Source organism: Alligator mississippiensis, chromosome 2, assembly GCF_030867095.1.
Source record: "Alligator mississippiensis isolate rAllMis1 chromosome 2, rAllMis1, whole genome shotgun sequence".
Taxonomy (NCBI): Eukaryota; Metazoa; Chordata; order Crocodylia; family Alligatoridae; genus Alligator; species Alligator mississippiensis.
The window spans coordinates 205,178,753-205,204,294 of NC_081825.1; the positions used below are offsets into that span (position 1 = coordinate 205,178,753).

The following is a 25,542-nucleotide window of genomic DNA, read 5'->3' on the forward strand; positions in this document are numbered from 1 at the left end:
GCTGGGTCGGGGCTGTGCATCTGGCTTCTCCACTCCTGCCAGGTTGAGTCTGGAGTGGGCATGGGGCAGGGCTGGGGCTGTGTGCTGTTGGCAGTGGTGGGGAGGCGCTGCAGGGTGTTCAGGCTCTGTGCTTTTGTGGGGTGGGGGTAGGTGCTGACTGACTCAGGGGGTGTGCACAGGGGACCTCCCATGCACCGTACCCACAAACCCTCTTCCACAAATCCCACAACCACACCCTCCCCCACAAAAAAATCACACACCCCACACACAACCCAAGATGGCAAACTCCTGTTACCAAAATAAATACTACCATGGGCAAGGGAAGGGTCTTCTGGTGGCAAAGGTCTTGGGAGGGGGCAGGACTTCTGGTCCCAAGATGTCAACAGGGGGGTGGAGCACCTCTCAAGGGGCGGGGCTACCCTTGCAGCCCTTTACAGCTCACCAAAACTCGTTAAGCAGCCCTCCAGCCAAAATAATTGCCTGTCCCTGAGAAAGAGGGAAGGATTAAAGAAAAGGGATGACTACCAGTTCTTCCCTACACATCTTGATCCTCAGCTACCTTATTAGCCCCTTGGACAGTTGATCCTGGGTTACAGAAGCACAAATATAATTCTTGTTCATCCTCCTTGAGCTTTAATATTTTATCCCTAGCCATATATGAGGAACTGGGCCAAGAGTTTTAGGTTGTTCCTCCACTCAAGTTTCCCTGTGCTGTTTGAAATCTAAACAAACAACATGGTATTAATGTATGAGAAGCAAAGCATAATGCTAAATGAACATTACTAATGTTAATTTATAATGCTAAATAATACTAATAAATAAATAATAAATAGTATTTATAAATACATTTATAAATGTTTATTTATTTTAAATTTTATAACTAAACATATAAACAAATAAATAATAAATAATGCTAAATAATCATTTATAATAGTAAATGAACCCTAATGTACAGCAGACAGTTTAAACTGAGGAGCCAGGCCTGGGGAGGGAAGCAAAGAAACTAACATGCTGGAAGCTTTTGAGCTGTAGAAACTGGTGCTTTGCTTTATGTAATTTGTCTGTGGAGTGTTTATTTTTATAGCAAATCATATTGTTGAACATGGTTTTTTAAACCACAAATTGATCCACTTCTCGATATTTGAGGAGTAAGTGTACGTTGGGGTAAGAGGCTGGCAAACTGTAGAGACTGCAAACAGTCACATAAAGGGGCACCATCACAAAATCTGCCCTTCGGGCAGGGGGCTGGGCCCAATGAACTTACAAGGTCCCTTCTAGCCCTAATGTCTATGAAATCTATAAAACAGTCTAACTTTATTTTCCAAGCTAAGTGATACAAAAAAGTAGAGTGTAAATAGTGAAAAATAAATTATCTCAAAATTGTTTTATTCTTAATAGTCTCAGATATTAATAGCAATAAGGAATCTTGATCAAAATGCAAATTTCATTTTCATAGTGTCTTTTAGAATCAATCCACCACTGTATTTTCAGCTGAAAAAACAACATTTTTAATGGATACTGCATCTAAAAATTAAGAAAATAATCATTTTAAGGGGAAAAAATGGCAGGAACTACTTTATAAGCCATTGTTTTCTTTTTTGGGGAACCTGTCCCCCTAAGCAAATGGATTTTGATATGGATAATTTCCCCATTATCTTGCCTCACATCCCCTGTCATAGCAACTCCTCTGTTTACCTCAGATTCTAGCCTCACAATTCCCATCTTGTGTTTTTACTGCAAAATCTCTGACTAATGATTCAATTCCTTGCATATTCCTCAGATGTGAGCAATTAACTTCCGCCTTTTCTCAGGAAGTCTCCTGATCCTGAGCTATCTTTCTGGCCTAGTTCCACTAAGAAATCACTCTGCCCCAGCAAACCACATGGCCATAATTAATTTCACTCCCCATCCCAGTTTATCTTTATTACAGGTAAAGGGCACAGCAATCATTCCTTCTCATGGAGTATTAGACTTTAGGATGTAAAAGTGAGATTCCATGGATTCCTACTTCAGCTCCAGGATCACACCACTTCTGTTTTGCAAGCTTACTTCAGATTTCCTTTATCTTGTGTTCAGAGCATTTTAAGACTGAGATTTTAAGGCCTCTTTGCCAAGGGCAGAATATTGCCCTTCAAGGCAGTAGCAAGCCAGACTGCTTTATTTTATTGGGAATAAAGCAAGTTCTTCTTCATCACCAGAAGGCATATTTGGCAAATGGCAAACTGTCCAAATAGCTAATCCAAAGATAGCTTTTTTTTGATGGTATAGCTCATGGTCAGGCAATTATTCTGACTGGAGGGCTGCTTAATGAGTTTTGGTGAGCTGCTGAGGGCTGCAAGAGTAGCTCCTCCCCCTTGTTGCCATCTTGGGACCAGCAGTCCTGCCCCCTAACCCAAGACCTTTGCCACTGGAAGACCCTCCACTTGCCCCTGGAAGTACTCCTGTTGGGAAGAGGCTTTGCCATCTTGGAACCAGAAAAAAAAATTATATATTAAAAATCAAACATCCACGATAAGATATTTTAATTTTATTTAAAAAAAAAATGTTTGTCCTGATTTGTGTGTGTTTGTGTTGTGTGTATATAGAGGTGATTGCATAATAGCTCAAAATGCAATCTTACTCTTGCATATTGTGGCGGGGGAAAGGTTGGGGGTATGGGTGGGTGGATATAGGGTTTGTGGGGGTGTGTGGGTAGGTTTGGGTGGGTATTTGTGGGAGGGCTGTGAGTGTGTGTATGTATGTGGGGTGTGGGAAAGGGTGTGGGAGTATGTGTGGATGTGGGTGGGTAGGTATGAGGGGTTTGTGGGTGTGTGTGTCGGGCGCATGGGGGAATGTGGGTGCATGTGTGTGGTGGGGCATTTGCACTTAGCAGTGAGTGGGCCTCCCTCCAGAGGTGCGAGGTTGTGTGTGTGCCTGGGGGTGCAGGGTTTGTGGGGGGGTGTGAGGGAGGGTGTGGTTGGTTGTGGTGTTTGTGGAGTGTGTGATTGTGTGTGGGGGAGGGTGTAGTTGTGGGGTTTGTGGGGTGAGGGTTTGTGAGTATAGTGGGGTGTGCATAGGACCCCCCCATGTATACCCCCCTGAGCCAGTCAGCACCTGCCCCCACTTAGCAACAGCCTGGAGCCCGTGTACCTTGCAGTGCCTCTCTGCCACTGCCTCACCCCACACCTGCTCTGGACTCACCCTGGTGGGAGTGGAGCAGCCAAAACCTGCACGCACAGCCCTGACCCAGCCCGCCCCATACCTGCTATGCACCACCTACCCATGGCGCATCCTGCCACCTCCTGGGCAAGCAGTGGGCTGAGGCAGCTCTGTGGCTGGATTGCCTTTCTAGGCAGCCCAGGTGGTGGCAGCTCCTTGCAGCTGCTGCCACCACTGGCTCCAGCCCTGTGGTACCAGCAGGGACCCATGTGCACATCCCCAACCCAGCCCACCCTGCGCCTGCTCCGTACTCATCTGGCCAGGCTCAGCAACAGCAGCAGAGGCAACAGCCAGGCAGAAACTGTTCCTCAGTGTGGGAAGAGTGGCCCCTCCCTATCACTGCTGCTGGGCCCTTCCTGCTGCAGCCGTGCAGAGCCCATGGGTTGGACAAAGCCCCTCTGTGGGTTCGATCCAGTCTGCGGGCTGTATTTTGCCCACCCATGGTATAGCTGTTATAGCCACAATAGGACAAGTTAAGTTTATGTCAATGTAAGTTGAACTTCTAGCCTGCTATACTATAGGCTAGAAGTTCAACTTATGTTGACATAAGCTTAGCTTGTCCCATTGTGCCTATTTCTAAATACAAGAGATACTCATAAGAGAAAAGATAAGTATAGACTGCTGAATGTTATACCACAAATAAATTGAGAGAAGTGGCCCAGTGGTCCTGCTGCCACAATTTTAGGCAATAAGGAATAGAATCAAATGAATAAAACCTAAAAACTGAGAGGAAATCCCTGGCATATTTACCTCATCTTGGTAACTACACTATTACTGAAGACAAAACCATGGACTAGACTGGTTAAAAGTAGTACTTGATAAACCATATGGCCCAATATGGTATATTTGTCCCTGAAGCTTTACTTTGTTGTATACTACGTTTAAGCAAATCGAGTGTTTACACATCTAAGCTGACATATTACCTAGTCAAACCATTTCCCTGGATCAATTATATCAGCAAGGAGCACCTCAGAGGTCAGTTAGTTTAGGCTTAACTGCTTTTGTCCACCCTGCCTGGAGCAGAAGAAACATTTGTATCTCACCTCCTAACTTTTATACATGATTGAATTACACTTGGTAGAAAAAGGTAAATATTAAGTGTCTCATTAAGTTTGTTTTCTTATTTTTTGTTGGTTAGATTAGCATCCTTAGCCTTAATTAAATTTAGTTGTTTGGAGGATTTTTCCACGCTAACTTAAGTAAAGGTTTAGGAAAGAGAGAATTATATGAAAATTCATAGGCTGAATAGTTGAGAGTGATTTTTATAAGTGGTTGCTGTTTCTTTACCTGTTCTTCAATTATGTATTTCTATTTGCTATAGTGTGTTTAATTTCATACCTTATAAAACATGAAAAATTTGTATTGCATATGCTATTTTTATAGTCTTATATTGGACATTTCTTCTGATTACTGTTAGCTTTTACTATACTTTGATGCTTAGGCATGCATTGCATTTGTTAGCTTACAAGAAGGGAGCCCAACAAAAGCCAAATGCATTGGGCGAAATCACTCCATGTAACTCTACCAAATTTAAAAAGGGATAAATTTGGCCAAGCCTTTTAAAAAATTATTTTACTGTTTTCCTTTCTTGTGGGTTAAGAAATGCAATATATGTTCAAGTAAATTAATGAAGTTACACAGGGATTCATTTGAAATAAGATAGGAACAAAAGTGGGAAAAAATCATCAAAAAGAATAAAGCCTAAAAAGCAAAACAGACAAATAAAGTGTTTAGAATATCTAAAGAAAGGAATAAAAAGTGATAATATAACTGTATTAAAATAAATCAAGCATACCCATCACATTTTCTACTGTTAGTTTTGCATTTTCTTATCAGAAAACAAGAAAATGGCTATAGATTCAGTACTGAATATTATTAATGAAGTAGAAAAGTGTCCATATAAGGATCACCTTACTATCAGCTTAGTATTCCATAGTTTAGAAACAATACACTTAAAACTGATAAAAAAAAATATATATTACATAATGAATAATTACTGATTGCCACAAGATATTACTCATCAGTAGAATTAAAGCAAAGTGTTAACTCAGGTTAGTAGAATTAAAACAAAAGAGATTTATATGGATAATTTGAAAATTCATAATTAGATAATTTAAAATAAACATTCATATGGGATATAATACATCATGTTTTAGTAAAGGAATCACTAACTGGGAGCAGTTAGGAAGAAATTTGTCTAGTGTGTGGCTGTTCCCTAATTACCTGTTATAAGGTTTTCTGCATTTTCCTGTGAAGCACCTGGTACTGAGTTGCATTTGTTTCAATATCTTGATCTGTGGGCCTAACTTTATTTTTTGAGTAGTGGCTCACATTTTAGCTCAGGCGTGGGCAATTATTTCAGCTGGAGGGCTGCTTAATGCATTTTTGTGAGCTGTTGAGGGCCACAAGAGTAGCCCTGTTCCTTGACAGGTGCTCCACCCCCTGGTCACCATCTTGGGACCAGAAATCCTGACCCTAACCCCTGACCTTTGCTACCAGAAGTCCCTCCCCTTGCTCCACAGAAATAATCCTTTTGGAAGGGGAGGGTTGCCATCTGGGAACCAGAAACCCCCCCCCAAATCATATACTAAAAGTCAAACATATACTATAACTTATTTTAATTTTATTACAAAAATATTTTGTCATGATTTGTGTTTGCAATAGTATATGTAGAGATGATTGCATTAATAACTCAAAAAGACTTACTTTGGTATATTGTGTGTGGGGTTTGTGTATATATGTGGGGGGTTCTGGGAGCAGGGTGTGGGTGTGTGGGGTTTGTGGGGTGTGAGGGAGGGTGGGGGGTGTTGGAACCCCCCCCCACAGTCTCCCCACTATGGTGCACAGGCCCTGCTGGCACCACCAGCAGCAACAGACAGCCAGTGCTCGGGGCACTTGTGCCCAGCTCAAGTGCTGCTGCCAGAGGCACGTGGCTCTGGCCAGGGCTGCACATGGGGGCAAGGAGTGCAGCCAGGCTGGCCTGCCTCTATCATGCGGGGCTCTGCACAGCGCACATGCAGCTCCCATACTTGCACAACAGCAGGGGAATCCCTTCGTGATGGAGCTGGATGCCTTCACCACTTCCTGCCACACGGGTACTGGGACTCTGTGGGGAAGCAGAGCCTGGGGCTCCCCTCCACTTCCGGTGGAGCAGGGAAGGACCTGCGCAGCAGGGATTGGTGAAGGCAGCAAGCTTCATCATGTGGGGCTTCCCTCAGTGGCGCACAAGTGGAATAGCTGCAAGTGTGCTGCACAGAACCCTGCGTGGTAGAGGTGGGCCATCCTGGCTGCACTTCTTTCCACCACATGCAGCACTGGCCAGAGTTGCATGCTGCCACGAGCACCCTGAGGGCCTGCTGCCTACTGCTGACTGGGCCAGGCCCTTCCACATAAAAGAGTGGAAACAAGGCGCAATACGGTATGTTTCAGGTGGGGTGTATATGTGGGTGCCTTGTTTCCACCCTCATGGGCAGAAGGGCTGGGTGGGGTACAATTAGTTGGTGGGCACCTGTGGTCCAAATGAAATTGCCTGGCAGGACAGATCCAGCCCATGGGCCATATTTTTCCAGCCCTTGTTTCAGCTGCTTTCTTTAGAAGACACAATTTATTAAAGTCCCTGACTACTGTTTAGAAGTAATTGATGATTACTTATGCCAGACAAGAAAGCTGATATTTTTAACAGTTTCTTTGCCTCTGTTTTCTTGAACAGGGACTGGGATATCCCACCTACCAGAGGTAGGGACAATCTCAGGGATAGCTCTGTCAGGCCTTCAGTCAGTGCAGATGTAGTTAGGGATCTTCTGGAAGGGCTAGACATTTTTAAATCTGCAGGTCTAGATGCCCTCCACCCAAAGGTGTTGAGGGAGCTGGCAAGGGTCATCGCAGAGCCCTTGACTCGGCTGTATGAGCAATTGTGGTCATCTGGCCAGGTGCCGGGGGATTGAAAACTTGCTAATGTGGTCCCAATTTTCAAGAAAGGGAGGAAGGAGGACCCAAGTAACTATAGGTCGAAGTGAGGCCTGTAAGCCTTACCTCGGTGCTTGGGAAGATCTTGGAGAGAATCATCAAGGAGCACATCTGTGGGGGGCCAGCAGGGGAGATCATGCTCAGGGGCAATCAGCATGGGTTCATCATAGGCAGGTCCTTCCTGACCAACCTGATTGCCTTTTATGACCAAGTAACTAAATCCTTGGATGATGATGTTGCTGTGGACATAGTCTTTCTAGACTTTAAGAAGGCCTTTGACACTGTCTCTCACCCCATCCTCATCAATAAATTAAGCAACTGTGGCATTGATGCCTACACAGTTGGATGGGTAAAAAATTGGCTGATGGGGCACACCCAGAGAGTAGTGGTGGACGGGTTGTACTCAACCTGATGAGATGTGAGCAGTGGGGTACCCCAGGGCTCGGTCCTCGGGCCCGCACTGTTTAACACCTTCATCAGTGACTTGGACAAGGGGGTGGAAAGCACGCTGTCCAAGTTTGCTGATGACACTGAGATGTGGGGCGAGGTGGACACACTTGAAGGGAGAGAGAGGCTGCAACTAGATTTAGACAGACTACAAAAGTGGACAGACAAGAATAGGATGGGGTTCAACATAGACAAATGCAGGGTGCTGCACCTTGGAGAAGGAATCCACAGCATACATACAGGCTGGGGAGTTCCCTTCTTGAAAGCACAGAGGTGGAAAGGGATCTTGGAGTCATTATGGACTCCAAGATGAACATGAGCCACCAATGCCAGACCGCAGCCAGCAAGGCCAGCCATACTTTGTCATGCATCCAAAGGTGCATCTCAAGCCAGTCCAGAGAGGTGATACTCCCTCTCTATGTGACTTTGGTCAGGCTGCAGTTGGAGTACTGCGTCCAGTTCTGGGCGCCGCACTTTAAAAAGGATGTGGCCATCCTGGAGAGGGTTCAGAGGAGGGCTACCCGCTTGGTGAGAGGGCAGCAAGACAGGCCCTACGAGGAGTGACTGAGGAACCTGAACCTGCTCAGCCTCAGCAAGAGGAGGCAGAGAGGTGACCTGGTGGCTGCCTACAAGCTCATCAGGGGAGATCAACAGCAAATAGGTAGAGCCCTTTTCTCCCCAGCACCACCTGGGGTGACGAGGAACAATGGTAATAAGCTGATGGAGAATAGGTTTAGGTTAGAGATCAGAAGGCAATATTTTACAGTTAGGGTGGCCAAAATCTGGAACCAACTTCCCAGGGAAGTGGTCCTCACCCCTACCTTGTGCAAATTCAAGAGGAGGTTAGAAGGTCACCTGTCTGGGGTCTTGTGAACCCAGCATTCATTCCTGCCTGTGGCAGGGGGTCAGGCTAGCTGATCTGTTCAGGTCCCTCCTGACTCTAGCTACTATGATACTATGTTACTATGATTATTTCTGTGAGAGGGGGGTTGGTCCTAGCTCAGTCTCCCCCTGGACTTGCCTGCCATGACTTAGATTGAAAGGAAAAAGAGAGAGATTTAGTGGTATTTTAGGAGCGAGGAATCACCATACGCCACTCAGGTGGTAAACTCTCACATTGCAACCTTTATTTCACAGCAGGAGGTTACAGGGTTGCAATAGCCTTGCTAATTACTTCATTAGCGAGAGAAGCCCGTACAGTCAATAAGGGAACTCAGCACTGGATGCCTCATAGATACTTTGAACTAAACATAGTCCTTGCTGCTAATTGCCTCATTAGCCAAGCACGTTCTCTATGTCTTTCATGAGCCTTGTGCCAGGAGCTGCTCCCGCTGCTCTGTTGTAGTTTGTATAGCCATTTCGGCTCATCGTTGCTGTCCTAGTGGGGCCGGTGGCTTGGTCCAGCTCCTACCGCCCATGCACCACCCTGGGAGCATTCTTTCTCAAAGCTTCCCTTGGTGCCATTTCCCGAAGCCCCAGTTCTTCCCTGCACTCACTGAAGCAGCTGCAGCTCTTGGGGAAGTATCCTTCCTTGTGGCTGATCTGCTGTGCTGTCCTGAGTCCCACGATCCTGGCACCCTTCTGGATCGCAGGTCAGGCTTCTCTTTCTCCCTCTTCTGGGGACCGGTAGTCCCTCGTCTGTCTTCCACTGCCCAAAGGCGAAGTGCGTTTGCCCAGCCACTGGGTTTATACTGGCAATGGCAGGCTAGTTACTCTGACCTTCCCCTAGTGTGTAACTCCCTTCACCTGGCAACGTGCATTCTAAGGGTCATCCATGCCCGTAACTATCCCAGTAACAGGGCTCCCGCCTGAGCCCCTGTTACGCTTTATTTTCAGGAAATAATATATTCAAATTTACTTTACTTAGACGACTCAAAGGTATTATTTTCCTTTGGCAGACAAGGTTCTTTGGGTAAATCTGATATCTTTTATTGGATCAACTAAATAGTTGGAAAAATTTTTCTTAGCAAGCTTTTGGGTTTAAAAACCCTTTGTCAGGCTCAGGAAGCATCTACACTTGGTGTGTGCTCTTCCTGAATGGAATGAATAGTAAAGAAGCCAAAGGCTGGTATGCATGCAAGAAATTTTCCTTTTAGTTTCTTTGCACTCTGCCAGGTTTTTTCAGAGTTCTCTTAGTTGTGTTAATTAGTATTAAATATTACTGTCCTACCAAAGAGTGCAAGTTCTGAACCAGGATCCCACTATGCTTTGCACTATAGAGACACAAAACAGACTGACAGTCCCTGCCCCAAAATGCATACAATGTAAGCATAGAACAGTGGACAATAGATAAATACAGGCATATTTAGGAACACAAGAAAACAGTGAGTCAGTATTTCCCCACTACATTTGGAGCAGACTGGCAGCCAAACTGTTGTCTAGAATCACAGAAAAGGAGAGTTTTAAAGAAATGGGAGCTCCTCCCAATCATGAAGGGCAGCAGGGGAGAAAGCATGGGCAACTGGTGCCACCTTAGTCGGAGGGTGCACATGCTCCCCCAGAGCGACCAGTCAGTGACTGGGGGGAGTGGGGTCCCTCCGCGGCCGATTGCGAGATGGCTGATCGCTGCGGCCGATTGCTGCAGCTGCTTCTGGGAGTGGCTGTGGCTGCTTCTGGGAGCACAATAGTACTCCACTCCCTGGCCAGCGCTTGCAGGGCAGGCACTGGAGCTCCTGCCTGCCCTCCCTGCCCATTGACTAAGCGGTGAGCACAGCTGGTCAGGGGTGCACCGGTGCTCTCAGGGGGTGCATGTGCACCCCTGTGCACCCCCCTACATGTTGCCACTGGAAGAAAGTCTGAATTTTGAAAATTTTACAGTCAGGACTCATAGTAGAGATTTTATTAGACCAACAAGATTTTTGCAAAAAAAAAATCTTTGGCATTGGAGAAACGATTGTAAAAGTTTTCTTGGGTAGAAATGCAAGTTCATATTTCATAGGGTTTCACAGAGGAGTCATTAGATGGAAAACTCCTCTGGGTAGTCAGTTCATAACTGATATGGAATCTCTCACCTCCTGTGAGGATCTATGACGATGCAAATTACCTTGAAACAAAGACAGGAGCAGAATCTCAGGTCTCCGGTGGTCACAGTTGCTTCCTGCTTGGGAAAATATGAAGATTTCATTTTTTTAAAATCCACTAAAATTCGATATCTTATGTGTCAGATTTAAATATAATGATTTAAAATTTCAATTTCAGATTTAAAGTTAACATGAAAATTTAACAAGCAGGTAGCGAAGGATAGCAAGACAAACTGACTGGAAATGAGAATTGACCTTCTGACTAGGAATTAGAAATGATAGGTAGGGTGGGGATTAGCTGTGAAGGGCTTTGAAATTTTGATGCTTTGATTTATCTATTTATGATAATACTTGAAAATTTAGGGAGCACATCTATAGCTGCTAGAATTAGTGTTATACTAATATTTTATTCCTGTTTCCAACAGGATCAAAAGCTACAATTACACTTAATGGCAAAAGAAGAGCATCACAGGAAACTGAATGAAGTTGAGAAATGCTATGCTACTATCACATGTCAATTTGGAATGATAAAAGGGGCTCATGAGAAATTAGAACAGAATGGTAAATATGCCTTGAATATAGCCTGTCAGTAGTAAGTTCAATAATATTTTTACAATCCTGAGAGTTGAAGTCATTCAGAACCTTGGAGTATTATGCACTTACAGCAGGAGCTGGCAACCTGTGGACTGGCAGCTGGATCCAAATCTCCCATGAAGGTCTGACTGTCCCACAGCAAATTCTCTATAGCCAGTGGGACAGCTGGGGACTTGTAGGGAATTATGTCCCAGTAACCCAAGTCCCTTACCAGTCTCACTTACCCCTCTTGGGAGATGCCACTGTTGCAGGGTGGGAAGGTATCAGCATGACCAGCAACCAGGGGATTAATACAGCCCAACTCCTGCAGCCACATCTTTCTTACCCTGAATTTACTGCTGGTGACAGGAATTGGCAGCATCAGCAGCAGGGATGACTGACAGCAGCTATAGTAGAGGGATACTAGAAGATCGCTACACATGACAGCTGCTGCATTGCCACGATCTCCCTCCGCAGCAGAGGTGTCTTTCATGGGGAGGAGAGGTGGGGGCACGAGACTGACAAAGAAATCACAGTTGTGCCTTTGTTGGCCATGTACTGGCGTGAAGAACAGGGAGGAGGATTGTCCAGAAAGGGTGGGGGATTAGCAGCCCACAATGGTGGCTGGGTTGCAAGTGGTGGCCCACTATTGTTAAAAGATGGCCAACCCCTGACAGAGTATTTGGCAGAGTACTTTTTCACTCTTGTTAGAGAAAAGAGTATAAGCTGCCATCTGCTTGCCATCAACCAAGAGCCCCAGTTGTGATACAGGTTGTTTTAAATTAAATATATTCTCCATTATATAGAAATAGAAAGAAGATAATATGGCAGGTAAAAAAACAACTCATTAGGTACTGAATAAATAGCCAGTCAACCTCTGTAAATTGTGCTGGAGGTGCCCCCTGCAGTGGCTCCTCTTTTAATATTTTTCATTTTGCCACTTGCATCCCCTGCCCCTGATTGGTAGAGGGCCCCCGCTGGCCAGACTGTTTGCCACTGATCACTGGGGAAGTGAAAACTGTGGCATATTTAAAACTGCAGTTTTCGCTTCCCTGGTGATCAGTAGCAAACGGCCCAGCCAGCTGGACCTCTCCACCAATCAGGTGCAGGGGGTGGCAGGGGCCAAGTGTCAAAATGAAAAAAAATTAAAGGAGCCACTGCAGAGGGCATTTCCAACACGATTTATAGATATCCCTAAGTATAACCCATCTGCACCTAATGTATCACCCTATTCATGTGTTAAAGGACTACAAAATTATTTGTGAATCTATTGAGGCATAGTTTTATTACACTGAATGCCTATATACTCACTTACATTAAATGTTTTTTCACCAAATGGTACATTTTTTCTTCCATAAAATAGTACTATAGTTAATATGTGTACCTCATCTAAAAGTATGTGCAAGTTTGCACCTGCCTCACTTGTATTAAATCCCCATTGTTTGCATGGAAGTCATGAATTGTTAATGTAAACCTTGACTTGCATGTATGCATTGTTTAGATTTTTTGTTCATGCATCCATGTGAACAAATTTTTTATGTATATATAGGCTGATTATTTAATATTTTTATAGAAACATTATTTTGAAAAGAAGGGGAAAAACAAGATTCCAGCGTAAAAAATTATAGTCTACCAGTGAAGATTAGTAAATTTTTAAAAATCTTAAAATAACTAGAATTTTAGATTAGTGTACCTTATTTACTCAAATCTAAGATGACCCTGAATTTAAGATGATGCCCCCAATAATTAGATTCCATATCTGGAAAACTTATACATTTTTTATAATTTCCAGATATAGAATCTGGCTGGGCCATGCAGCAGCAACAGCGCTGCTGATTGGCTGGGTAGGGGAAAGAGGTCCCCTTTGCTCTGTGCCTAGCCTGAGCTGAGCTGTGCCTGATACTAAGGTGGATGGAATAGGGAGCAGAAGCCATAGAGGGCAAGTGGAGGGGGAACAGGAGGCTACTGTGGGTCTGGCTCTGGCCCCAACCTGGGCTCAGGGTCAGAGTTAGAGCCTCAGCAGCTGCCTACTCCTCCCGCCCCACCGCTTTGTATGTTAATCTGAGAGTCTCTTCCACCTATGCTGGTTGGGATAAAAATCCTCATCTTAGGTTTGAGTAAATACGGTAAGTTCTATGCTCTGTTAACATTCTGGGCATTTTACAGGTTGGAGCTATTCCTCTACGTTAAGTTTTGACAAAGAACTGTGCCTAATGTTTAAAACAAATGAAGGGAAAACATTGCTATTCTTTTTTTTTATATGAGTTTTTGTTTGTTTGCTTTGTTTGTTCTGTTTTATCATGGAAAGCCCTATTCTTTGCTTGTCCAATGTAGAAAGCACTTTTTGTGGTTATGTGGAAAACTAATATCTTTCAGTATTTACAAAATATGGAATATATATAAACATATTTTATCAGTAAATGTATTTATCATTATTTCCAGGGTGAACACCTGGAAAAGATTAATATAACAGTTACTGACTGCTTCTGTTCAACAAGAAAATTATCTATTCACCATATTAACTGTAGGGTATCTTTCACTGTAGAGAATATTAATTTTTATTGCAGTCTATAACAGCCATAATAAGCCTGTAGATGTAGATTCTTACCAAGCATCTAATCCATGGAAAAGTAATGTAGAAAGGATAGGAGGTCATTTATTTCACAAACAGCCTTCAATATCTAACTTAGTGCTTCTCAGCTTTTTTTAAAGACTTGAGTCGCCCTTCCAAAACTTTTGTTAACTGGGTGGCACCCATTTAAAATACTTATTTATTTATTATAATGGTTACCTGCTTGAAGACAAGCTAGGAAGGAGGAGAAGCAGCTGGCAGGGAAGAATCCATGTTGTAGTTGGGGTGGGAGAAGGGCATACAGATGGAAGAAAAGAGCCTGCACTTATCTTCTCAATTTTATCTCCCCTCTCTGGGGGCACCATCGAAGACCATCACAGACCCCTAAGGCACTGCAGCACCCTTATTGAGCATTACTGACCTAACTACTGTTTTCAATACAATTCATATATTGGGTATGAAAGCAATAACTCGATTAAAAAAACCTGATGATTTATATTATTTGGGAGATATTCTCTACCTGCTAATGAGTCCCTGGACTTGTAGCCCTGACAGCTTTTAAAATCATAGGATAAAATTCTAGCCTTACTGAATTCAAATGGGATTTTTATCATAAACATTAGCATGGCAAAATTTCACCCATGATATTTTTAGTGTTAGAAAGCTTTATTTTGGATACTTAAGAAGTATTTTAAATGTATTTACAATCTAAAAACCTCTTTCTTGCATAATTCTAAAACTATTAGAGGCCTAAGGTGCTGACCATAAGCCTGTTTATCACATTTTAAGCCCTATTTTATTTGAAATTCAGACACTACATCTAATGCCAAGGCAGAACTTCTCCGGACCTTTTTGGAAAGGAAAAAGGAAATCTATGCAGTACTAGGGACTGTAAAAGGACTGAATAAAAGGGAGACAGGAGATAGGTACAGGTTAGGAAAAGGTACAAGGGATAAAGGCAAATGAACTGACAAGTATACGGGAGTTGGTGGGGAGGAAGAAATCCTGTTTTTCAGATGTAAAATTTTAAAACACTTTGACAGTGACATTTTCACACCAGGTCATGAGCAGCCAGGTCTGGAGCTTCTTGGTAATCAAGGTGCTGCCCAGGGTCAGGAGGAACAAGCAGATTTCAGGGACAGTCCATATCAGGAAGTTGGGAGGGATTAAGCAGAGAATGGAATCAGAGAGCAATCCAGGAGACCAAACAGAGAGGGATTCAGAGCTCAGACTAAAGGGAACAGTAAGACTGAACCCTAATGTCCAGATAGTTTCTGTTCAAGATCAGGGGTTTTTATCAGGGAATGGGTGGGTTAGCTAACCTCAGTCAGCCACTCTAGTGCCAATGAATGGGTGGAGGGTAGGCCCTGTTGGAGGCTCCAGGGGAGTTCTGATGAGTCCAGTTGGCCAGCTGCAGGGTGGCAGGCCAGGATGATTGCCTGTGCTGATCAGGGTGGGGCCCTAATTTTGAGGCTGTAGCCTGGCAAAATCTTAAAGGCAAAGGTCCTATTCTTTTCAATAAGGCCAGAATTGCAATCTTGACATTTTTAGTGTACATAGAAATGGATTTCTTTTCCTCCATTGACTTTGACTGCCCAATACCTTCCTTATCCCACCTAATTATAGCTTCCTCAAGATGCTGTAGCTAAGTACAGAAAAGTAAAAAAAATGCCGAGGTTGAATTGATTCAATCTTTGCAGGGTTTTTTTTAAACTGCGTAGATCAGTGGTTCCCAGTCTTTTTGGTACCATGGACTGGCAGGAGTGAGATGGGACCCAGCTGCCTCCCTCCTGGGGCTGCCCCACTGCCCAGCTTTAACCCTGGAAGTTCAGCTTTAACCCCAGAAGCTGCTCGCCCAGGTAGACAGATGAAGGTCTCATGACATGAGCTGGCAGTCAACCCACCATGGCCTGGTACCAGTCCATGGCCCGGTGGTGGGTAACCTCTGGCATAAACTGAACCAATAAGCGAGTGAACTGATGTTCACTTTTCAAATGAGAGGTAGCCAGATCCCTGCAGTGGTCCATATGAATAGCCAGGGGACACCAGAGCACGCCTCCCAGCCTGCTGGCCACTGCAGAGAGCTGGAGCCCTCTGATTCCCCAAGCCATACTCCCTTCTCAGCTTCCCTGCTGGATGAACAACAGGTGTGGGGGAAAGACCCACCCCTTCCACCTGGCATTGGATCCCTAGCTGGGAACAGCCTGGGAGGGTGGGTGGGTGAGAAACTAAAACTGGGGCCATTACTCTGCTTCCACTCTCTATCCCCCTTCTCCCCTGCTGGGAGCAGGGCTGGAATCTCTTAGCCACACACCCTTTTCAGCATCCCAGCTGGCTGAGGTAGAGGGGGAGGGAAGTCTGCACCTGGGCTTGGCTCTGCCTGGGGCTGGCTGAGGGGAGGTGGGAAGGGAAGCCCACAACAGAGACTTGACTCTGCCCCTGGAGCTGGAAGCCAGGAGCCATGCCCACTCCTCAGCCTCCAGGCTGGATTAGGTGGGGAGCCCACAGTGGGGCTTGGCTTCACCCCTGCCTCAGAACTGGGAGTGGGGTTGGAGTCCCCTAATCATGCCCCCTTCTCAGCCTCTGGGCAGGCTGAGGGGAGAGGGGTGGAAGTTGTGGCTTGGCTCCATTCCCCCAGAATTGGAAGCAATGTCCTTTCCTCAGACTTTGGGCTGGCTGATGTCAAGGGGTAGAGGGAGGGGGAAGCCTGCACCAGGGCTTGGCTGTGGCCCCTAGAGCCTTGAACCATGCCCCTTCTCAGCCTCCAGACCACCTGAAGGGAGGGAGATAGAGAAGTCCGCAACTGGGCCTTGGCTTTGCCCTCCAGAGCTGGGAGCCATGCCCCTCTCCCAGTGCAGGCTTCTTCCTCTTCCTAGCCAGCCAGGAAGCTAAAAATGGGGCACGGTTCCCAGCTCCTGATTCATGGGGGCAGGGTCAAGATGTGGTAAAATGTTAATGTTGAAAATTAATGGAGTCAAATCCAGCTAATACTTCACATGTAAGAAATACTCTTTAAAACCCAATATTTCTTTTAAAATGGCCTGCATCTTAAGTCTGAGTAAAAGAACCTACCACCCCCTCTTATATGTACTATAAAGGTTGTGTTCTTTTAAATGCATCTTTGTTTTATTTATTTTTTAAAATTGCTAATGAGAAAATGTGGGTGCATCTTAAATTCAAAGGGGTTTAGGTAATGCTTTTCTTTAAAAATGACTCCCTTTTTGAAAACATGAAATTTAAACTATAGAGTGCCTAGCACTTTTTGAGCCTAATTCTGCTGGAGTTCTTTGCGTACAACTACAGTAGTTTTGTAGTGTCATATATAAATAAATTGTTAAGATACATTTAACTTAAATAAGTGTTAAAATACATTTTCAACCTTGGCTTTTTTTTACAAAGAGATTTTAATTTATAAAACCATATGATGCTTTCTTTAAAATATAAAGGTTTATTTTGAAAAATGTATTTTTTAAAATTGTTTTTAATTCAAGTGGTAGAAGCAATACAACTTAACAAGAAATTGACATCAGTGAATAAAAGACAAGAGTCTGAAATAAATAATCTAAAAAAAGTAAGTATAATATGAATTTCCCAATGTTTAATTGGGTTTGGTTGAGATATCTACAAGCTACATTAATATTATTAATGAGAATAATATGCTACTACACTGAACTTTTCTTCATAAGGTGGTGTTTACTGAATAAATATAATTATGCAGAATAGGAAAAAGAGCACTCATGCTAATATGTTTGGTAGAAGTAAAAAAGCTGGGGTAGGAGTAAAAAAGCATTTCAGATTGCCTAAAATTGGTGGAGAGTTTTTGGGAGTATAACTGAAGATAGTGGGGAGGAGCAATATAGTTATTGAGGGTAGCTGGCTATTGAGCTCTGCCCTGTCCCTCATACTTGCAGAAACTATAGTAATAGTCATACATCCTCTTTGGATTTTTGCCCTTTCCTAATTAGCTAAGTAAGGCAACCTTGGAGGAGTCTGGGAAGTTATCTCTCTCCTCCTAGAAACGTAATAAAGGGTGATAGGAGAAAGGTAAAGGTAACTGCAGGATTTGTAGTGGCCATGTATATTCATTATCTTTTCATATTCCAACTTGTCCTTGTCTCCTTCCTACCTCCATTTATTTGAGTCCAGAACTTTTTTCCCCTTGAACCTGAAGCTTTGAATTGCTGTTGCTCTGATATTACCAGGCAGGTGTTGAGCCCCACCCTTCCTTCCCTGTTTCCCAGATGGCTGCTATGTGAAATTACATATGCAGGGGTTGTGAGACTGTTACTTGAAAATGTGAAGATTGGTCAGTGGAGGACAAAGGATTAATTACAATTTCAGTCTTTTTAACTGATCAGGAATTGGACATTTACTCACCCTTGCTTTTCTGAAAAGTGAGGTTGATGAGTACAACAATGCTTTAAAATTCTTTTTAGTATTGTTTTCATTGTTTACTAGAACACACAACTTCTCATTGTTATGATTCATTGGGGTATAATGCCTTTAAAGACTTGGTTTAGAAATCAGATATATCTTGAGATCCAGACAGTTTAATTGATGAAGTCCTTTTTTCATCTATTTGATTCTTGTAATCTCTAGTTCTTTGCCCACTGTAGACATTTATTTTATGGGTATAGTTTTAATAAAAGCAAAGATAAATCACTAATTATATGAGAGGGCTTTTTTGGTCACATATTGGAATGTAATAAGACACACCTTGAGCATGCAAAACAATCAAGTTCCAAAATGACCGTTTGATCCAAGAGATTGTATAGCTCCTGCCATCATTAAAAACAGACTGAGAAACTTATTAACAATAAAGCAGAACACTGTGGAATTATTGACATGGGTGTGTAAATCATGAGAAGGTTTTATAGCTTTTAGAAAAGGTTTCTGCTGTGCAAATATATTATTCAAATAATAATAGCTTTATACTAACAAGTAAATACTCTAGGAAAACAAACTGAAGTGGAAGATTTTTTTTTTAAATGGTCTGTCCCAATAATGCTTTGTAGGTAAATAATTTTCCTCTGAAGAACAATTTTGATGCAGGTCAAACATAGAAGCCTTAATTTTGTAAAAGTATTTTGTAATCTGCACAAGATAGCATATGTTCTCATGCTATATCAAGAACTGTGTGCATGCTAAGAAAAGTGGGATTTCATAATTGAAAGTGAAAGATATACACTATCATTGTGATCTGATCTTGAACTCTCCATATACTTAAGATTCATAAGAAACCTCAAATTCTATAAACATTTTTGCATAATGGCAAATTAGACTTGTTTCTGATTAAAAGAAAATCAAGAATAATTGTATTTACATTTGTTAAGATGTAATGCAGATAAAATTGTATTGTGTATATCAGAAGTATCCAGAAATGAGTAATGTAGTGTAAATTAGTAGAATGCTTCATCTCCAATAATAAAATGATTTAATAAATCAGTACATTTTTTTTCAAGGATTTTTTCTTGAGGTTTAAGGTCACAAATGAAAAGAATATTTTTATAGATGCAGAAAAAAGGGCCATTTCAGACTGTTTGGTTTTTTCGTCTTCTGACTGCCAGGAAATACTTTAATAAAGTATCCTGATATTTTGTGAATGTCTAATTAGACTTTACTCTTTAAGTTCCACTTTGAACACTGGTGGATTAGCTACTGCCACCAAAAAGTAAGCATTTGTTCAGTTTTTTAAACATAGTTTTACAAAGGAAAAGCAGTATACAGTTGAATTAAATGAAAAAGAAAAAATTTGAAGTCAGGAATAATCAGAATCTAATATGTTTAGTTATATAACCACAAAGCTGTGAAAAGCAGAAGTTTCTACTTTCAAAAGAACGCCTAGAATTGCTTCCTTAGTTCTTTTATTTCCTTGAAAAACGATTCAAAACTGAAAACCTGATAAGCTTTTCTATTTTATATGTTTTATTCAAATCTTAAGATACAGACGCTGTTTCCTTGATAATTATGTTTAATGACAATTTACTAGCCACTGTAAAAAAAAAACAAAAACAACAAAAACCAAAAAACAACAACATTTGATGGCTATTTTTATCAGATATTTTGAATTTCAAATAAAAACTAGGGAAACTTTTCAACAAAAAAATCCAGTTATTTCTGCAATTTAGCAGTTTCCTTGCTCACTTCTGGTGAGCAAACAGGTTATACTATGGGTTACTTTACATCACTCCTCTACACTTATGATGGGGCTTGTTAACCCAGGGCATTTTCTGCTTGCTGCTGCCTACAGACTGCATTGTCTTGGAAACTGTATTTCCTTGGCTGAGATGGTTAAATCAGGGACAATCCTGCCTTAAGGAGGGGGCTAAACTAGATATTCTCATGGGGTCCCTTCCAGCCCTACTTTCTGGATTGCCTAAGAAGAAAATAATCCTATGATTTTACAAGCTAAAAAGAAGAAGCATAATGACAATGACTAAATAAGAAGTGTCCTGAGTCCAACACTTTTTCCCTGTGGTCACTTTGGGCATCTACATGTGTGCTTTAATGCGCATAATGTAGATTTTAATGTGCAGTAAAGCGTCACTATGGGCACTTTTACACGTACTCTGGGGGTGGAGAGGGCAACACTTTCATTAGAGCGACTCCGAGAGCTGCTCTAATTAAAGTGCCACAGTGTTTCATGTACCAGCATCCCTGTGCTTCAAAATGGTGGTGGGGACACTTGAACTAAAGCTAATTTGACGATCTTTAATTCAAGCCTGCCACCACCATTTTGAAGCTTGGGGATGCTGATATATGAGACATGGGAGGCTGCTGGAGCGTGGCAATTATCATGCTCCAGCAGACTCAATTAATCGAGTCTGCTGTTATTACAGTATGTTAGAGCAGCTTCTGCGCTCATGTGCAGGCACCCTGATTGCGCTTTTTAGTTAATGTGCATTAAGACAAGCTAATGTGCAGTTTCCTATTACATCACTAGATTTAATGTGCATTAACTAAAGCATGGCAATGGATGTGTAGACACTCCCTTCATGCTTACTTAGCCAGTGCCAAGTGGTTACAAAGTGGTAAGACTATTCCCCCTTTTGGAGAATGCCCTTGTTGTGCATTCTAGGTGGCATCTGCAAGATACAAAACCAACATGACAGAAGATTTTTTTTTTAAGTTTAGGAGAGTCTGAGAGAGAATATTCTGCACCCTTGCTCTATTAGACCCTGTTACTACAAATTGCAAAGGAGTGCTTCCATCCCAGGAACAATTTGAGGCAATTCACATGGCTGCCTTAACCTGCTTTCAGGGTTGAGATGGCTTCTAATAGCCACATTAACTTCTGTAGGTGCCAGCTGCCCCACAAAGTCCCTGTGTCAGCCTCTGTGCTGAAGTAGAAATGAATTTCTTGCTTTATCTACTAGACTTACTGTCCTGTCAGCTAGTCTCACAACCATTAGTATGTTTTGCCTTTACCTTACTTACTAAGGTGCTGTCATTCAGTTACTATTGGCAGGAGTCTAAAGTTAAAGAGTACAATTTAACTTAACAAAGTAAACTTATCTTGAAGATTCAGGGAATGAGGCATGCAGATCTAGGGATTAGATATAAAGCTAAGGTTTAGTTGCAATAGATCCTGGATTTGGTTCGGGCAAGCATATCTGCCACATGGAGAATTAGTGCCATTGGGTGTGTCTACACAAGATGTTTACTCTGCAGTGGACTAATTAGCTCCGCAGTAAATGTCTTGGCATCTATGTGTGCACCCCTGTTAAACTGGAGAGAACCAATTTACCCTGTAGAGAACCGATTTATTCCTTCTGTGGAGTATTCTGCAGCAGCACATGTGTAGACACTGCACCGGCTAGCTGGGGCATGAGGGTGCTTCAGTGTGGGGGCTACCTAATGGCTAGCCCCATGCTGAAACACCCTCATGCCCCAGCCAGCCCCTCTGCACTATGCTGAGCTGGGGGAGCAGCCCTGGCTGGCAGGCTGACCCCCTGAGCCCCCTGCCAGCCGGGCTGCTTTGACCTGGCTCAATGTGCTGCATTCCCAGGTGCACATTTAAATGTCAATAAACTTCTGGGCACATGTTAAAATGGCATGCCTGGGAGCAATAAACTCCGGAGCAATAAACTCCATAGTTTATAGCTTCGCATTAATTGCATGTATAGACATGCCCATTGTTTCCTAGATGCAGTGGAGGTTATTTGTTTGATTACCAAAACTTCTAGTACTGGCCTTGGAATACCCAGAAGCTCTAAAAACAATTAGTTGTACTGCCTGGGGAGGATACAGTCTCCTGACCTGGACTCCTTACAAGTACAGACTTGATCATTTGTCTTAACAGGTCCTGTGGCAATAGCTTTTATTTGGATTTTGGTGTTAGCTATTATATTTAGGGATTTTTTTCAAGCATTTGGTAATTATTGTTTATGAGACTCATAAATGGAAACATGGCAAAGATAAAAGCAGTTAGAAGCAAGCAAACAAACAAATAACCTTGTTAAGCAATGCTTGAAAAGTTTATCACAGAATTAACCTTTCAGCAAGATGATAGTTTTGGGGAGAAGGCCATCAGCAAAGTCAAAGATTTGTCTAGTGCCTTATCTACCTTAAAAACCAAGAGGATGAAACATACTATTTTTACATCACTTTTATAAGGGTTTTTTTACTTGTATGGATTGTTTACAGGGTTCTGAAGAGAACCAATATCTTATTGCCAGTAGGAAGTTCAAAGGGGAAAGTTAGAAGCAGCAGCAGAAGCCCTGGGATTCAGACTTGGTTACCTTAGGAAGAAAATGTTTTATTTGTTTGGTTTTTGTTAACATTTAGAGGATTGCCTTTGCAATGATAAAAGTATACACATATTATTATTTTTATTTTAAAACTTTATAATTATTCATAAATTGACCTTTATATCCCTTTCACTTCAGAAAGCTTTCCACTTGCTTCTGGCAAGTGGCTTTATCTAGATCTGATTTCTTTTCTCTGTTCATAAGAGAAAAAAATATTACCACATCTCAGGCTGATGATTGGTCTAAAATGTACATATCCCACAAACTAGGAAGGATTTCCATTCTTCTCATTAAGCTCCATGGATACAATGTGCATAACATGATTTTTTACATAACACAATAAGAAACAAGGATCTAATTGTGTACTATGTAGATTTTTTTCTGTGCGTGGACGCTATCCCTGAATTTTAGAAAATGTTTAGTGGTGGGCCCAGAGAAAGTGTTTGCACCTGCTTGAGTATTGATTGGACTTTGTAGATCACAAAAACCTTATAACTATCTCCTAAAAACAGCAAAGTCAGATGATATATTAAAACTTGGCCAATGTTCCCTTCTACTAACACCCGCTTTGACATTAAATTTTGCAAATATAATTTATTTCTTGCTGTATAAGCAAATAATAGTATTATACTATTTTTATGTGAAAAAAGGAAATATCCTAACTAGATGTTACACTACAGAATACTGCAAAGTAATATTATACTCTTTAAGAACTTTTAAATTAAACAACGATATTTTGTCCACATTCAGTCACTTTAGACTCATTTAGAACAACAACATATAAAAGCTAATTATTGGAAAAATGAGAATATGAATGCATTGACTAGTTTCATTCATATAACTCTATATTCATGATTTTTAAATACAAGATAATCTTCATTTTTCTTTTGTACTGTTATATGATTTTGTCCAGAACAGTTAAACCTTTGCTTTGTGATAAGATGGAATTCCAGTTTTGTGAAGAAAAGTTAAACAGACCAAACTTAGTTGCTAGATAAAACTATTACCATTCTGAATGCTTAGTTCGCCACTATGGCATCATGAAGAATTCTTGATACTATCTGTGAACAGCATTCATAACCTCTGCTATTTGTCTGAGTAAACGTCAGAGCGCTCAAGGAGAGAGCGATATTAAACAGACTACCTTGTACCAGAAAGGGAGGGGTGGGGGAGAAAAGGGCACAATATTTATGACTCCAAGAACTATAAGTTGTAATTTAATGAGATCAAAGCATTTGCTGTTTATTTGCTGCACTAGCAGCTTTGAATAAACTAGTTAGAAAACAGACACTGAAAAAAGCTCAGGATATTTAAAAGGTTGTAAGACTATGAAATCAAAGGCATATTTTAAATGGAAAATCATGTTGTAGAGGTCTTTAATATTAATTTAGTATTCCCTTGAGATTAAGTAATTAATGGTACAGAGAATGCAAAGATCCCCAAAATGTTTTGTCAGTTCCTACTTTTACCAGATATCCACTGCTCTTCCTTTTTCCCCTGCTGTTTCCCAAGAGTACACAGCAAGACTTACTGGTGGACTCATGGAGGACCGTGCCTGTTGTGTGGCTCAACATCGGAGTTTTCTGTCAGTATCAACTATTATAGTGGTGGCCAACCTTCTTGGCAGGCATGGCACTCTGAAGCCTTTCCCCTCCCTGTTTTGCTACTCTGCTTTTGCTTTCTGCCCTATGCTCTCTGCCCAGGGCTGGTCCAAAGGTAATTGGCACCCTAGGTGAACTGTGTACCTCGGCGCCCCCACCACTTCCAATGTAGAGGAAAATAAGAAGTCTAGAATGAACTTTCATGGCTCAGTGGGGAGAGCAGCCTGGAGACTGGACCTTGCATCCCCACCACCAGCCCGGGTTCCGGCTCCGGCCCCATGGGGTGGGTGTGCTGGGTAGGAGTGAGGGGCACCCCTGACCTGGGGGTGGGGGCTGCAGGTCAGGAATAAGGGGCATTAGGCAGACTGGGGGCAGGGCCGGTCCAAGGTGGAGCCATAGCCAGCCAGGGCTGATATTTAGAATTATGTTCCTGTTATTTTGTTCTGCATATAATTTTGGCACCCCCTCCCCTTCCCCCAAATTTTGCCACCCTAGGTGACTGCCTAGTTCAGCTAATGGTTGGATCAGCCCTGTCTCTTCCCCCATCTGCTGCTCTGTTTTCTGCATCCTGCCCTATCCGCCGCTTTGCTGCTTGTCCTTTCCTGATCTGATGGATGCCGCACACAGAGGCTGCCTGTACTTTTTGTGGCACATGTGCCTCAGGTTGTCCACTCCTGAACTATAATATGCCTCATTGTCCACTTCTTTGACTTTCCTACAAAGAAATAGTAGCAATATTTATATACCCTTTCTTGGCAGGACAAGGTTTAAAATATGTTATTGAAAATGATATACATTGTATACAATATCTGGTAAAATTCTCATAACTCTTCACAATGAAAAAAACTTTAACCCCTGGTTAAAATTTAACCAGTCATTACTATTAATGTAATTTGTATTACTTAATTTCATTTACTTTGGTGTTTCCATTCATTTTTCTTTTTTTTTAAAGAGAGGGCAGGAGTCAGGATAGTTTAAAAGATTTGTCTTTGTTGTGAGTTGAAATGCTGATACTGGATGAACTATTTATGCATGTTTCCTGTGTTAAGGAACTGAAGAAAGTAACTACAGACTTGATAAGGTCCAAGGTCACATGTCAGTACAGGGTGGGAGAAGAAAACATCAATCTTACAGCAAAGGAACAGCAGTTACAAGAACTACAACAAAAAATTAGAATGGTATTTCAGGAAATTTAACATTTGTTAGCTAATGCTTCCTTTAATAAACAGAGCTGTAATGATTTCTAACTTACACACTCAAATTGTTACATATCTTATATGATCTACGTATATTTTGTGACAAAACTATTGGGTATTATATGTTACATTTTCTGAGAAACTCAGTGTATTAGGACTATAAAATATTATTTTGTTGTTAGTAAGATTCCATTTCTTTAAAGTACTAAATCTTAACCT

At 42.1% G+C, this 25,542-nt stretch overlaps 1 protein-coding gene across 1 annotated transcript in view; it reads left to right on the forward strand.

The window, feature by feature from the left end:
* The window catches only part of CCDC73 (coiled-coil domain containing 73), a 144,444-nt gene that overhangs the window by 75,235 nt on the left and 43,667 nt on the right, over positions 1 to 25,542 (forward strand). Inside the window, exons 10-12 of the mRNA XM_019476661.2 lie at positions 11,057 to 11,192; positions 17,268 to 17,347; positions 25,177 to 25,305. Of these exons, the coding sequence (XP_019332206.1) occupies positions 11,057 to 11,192; positions 17,268 to 17,347; positions 25,177 to 25,305 (345 nt within the window). The remainder of the gene's footprint in view (positions 1 to 11,056; positions 11,193 to 17,267; positions 17,348 to 25,176; positions 25,306 to 25,542) is intronic.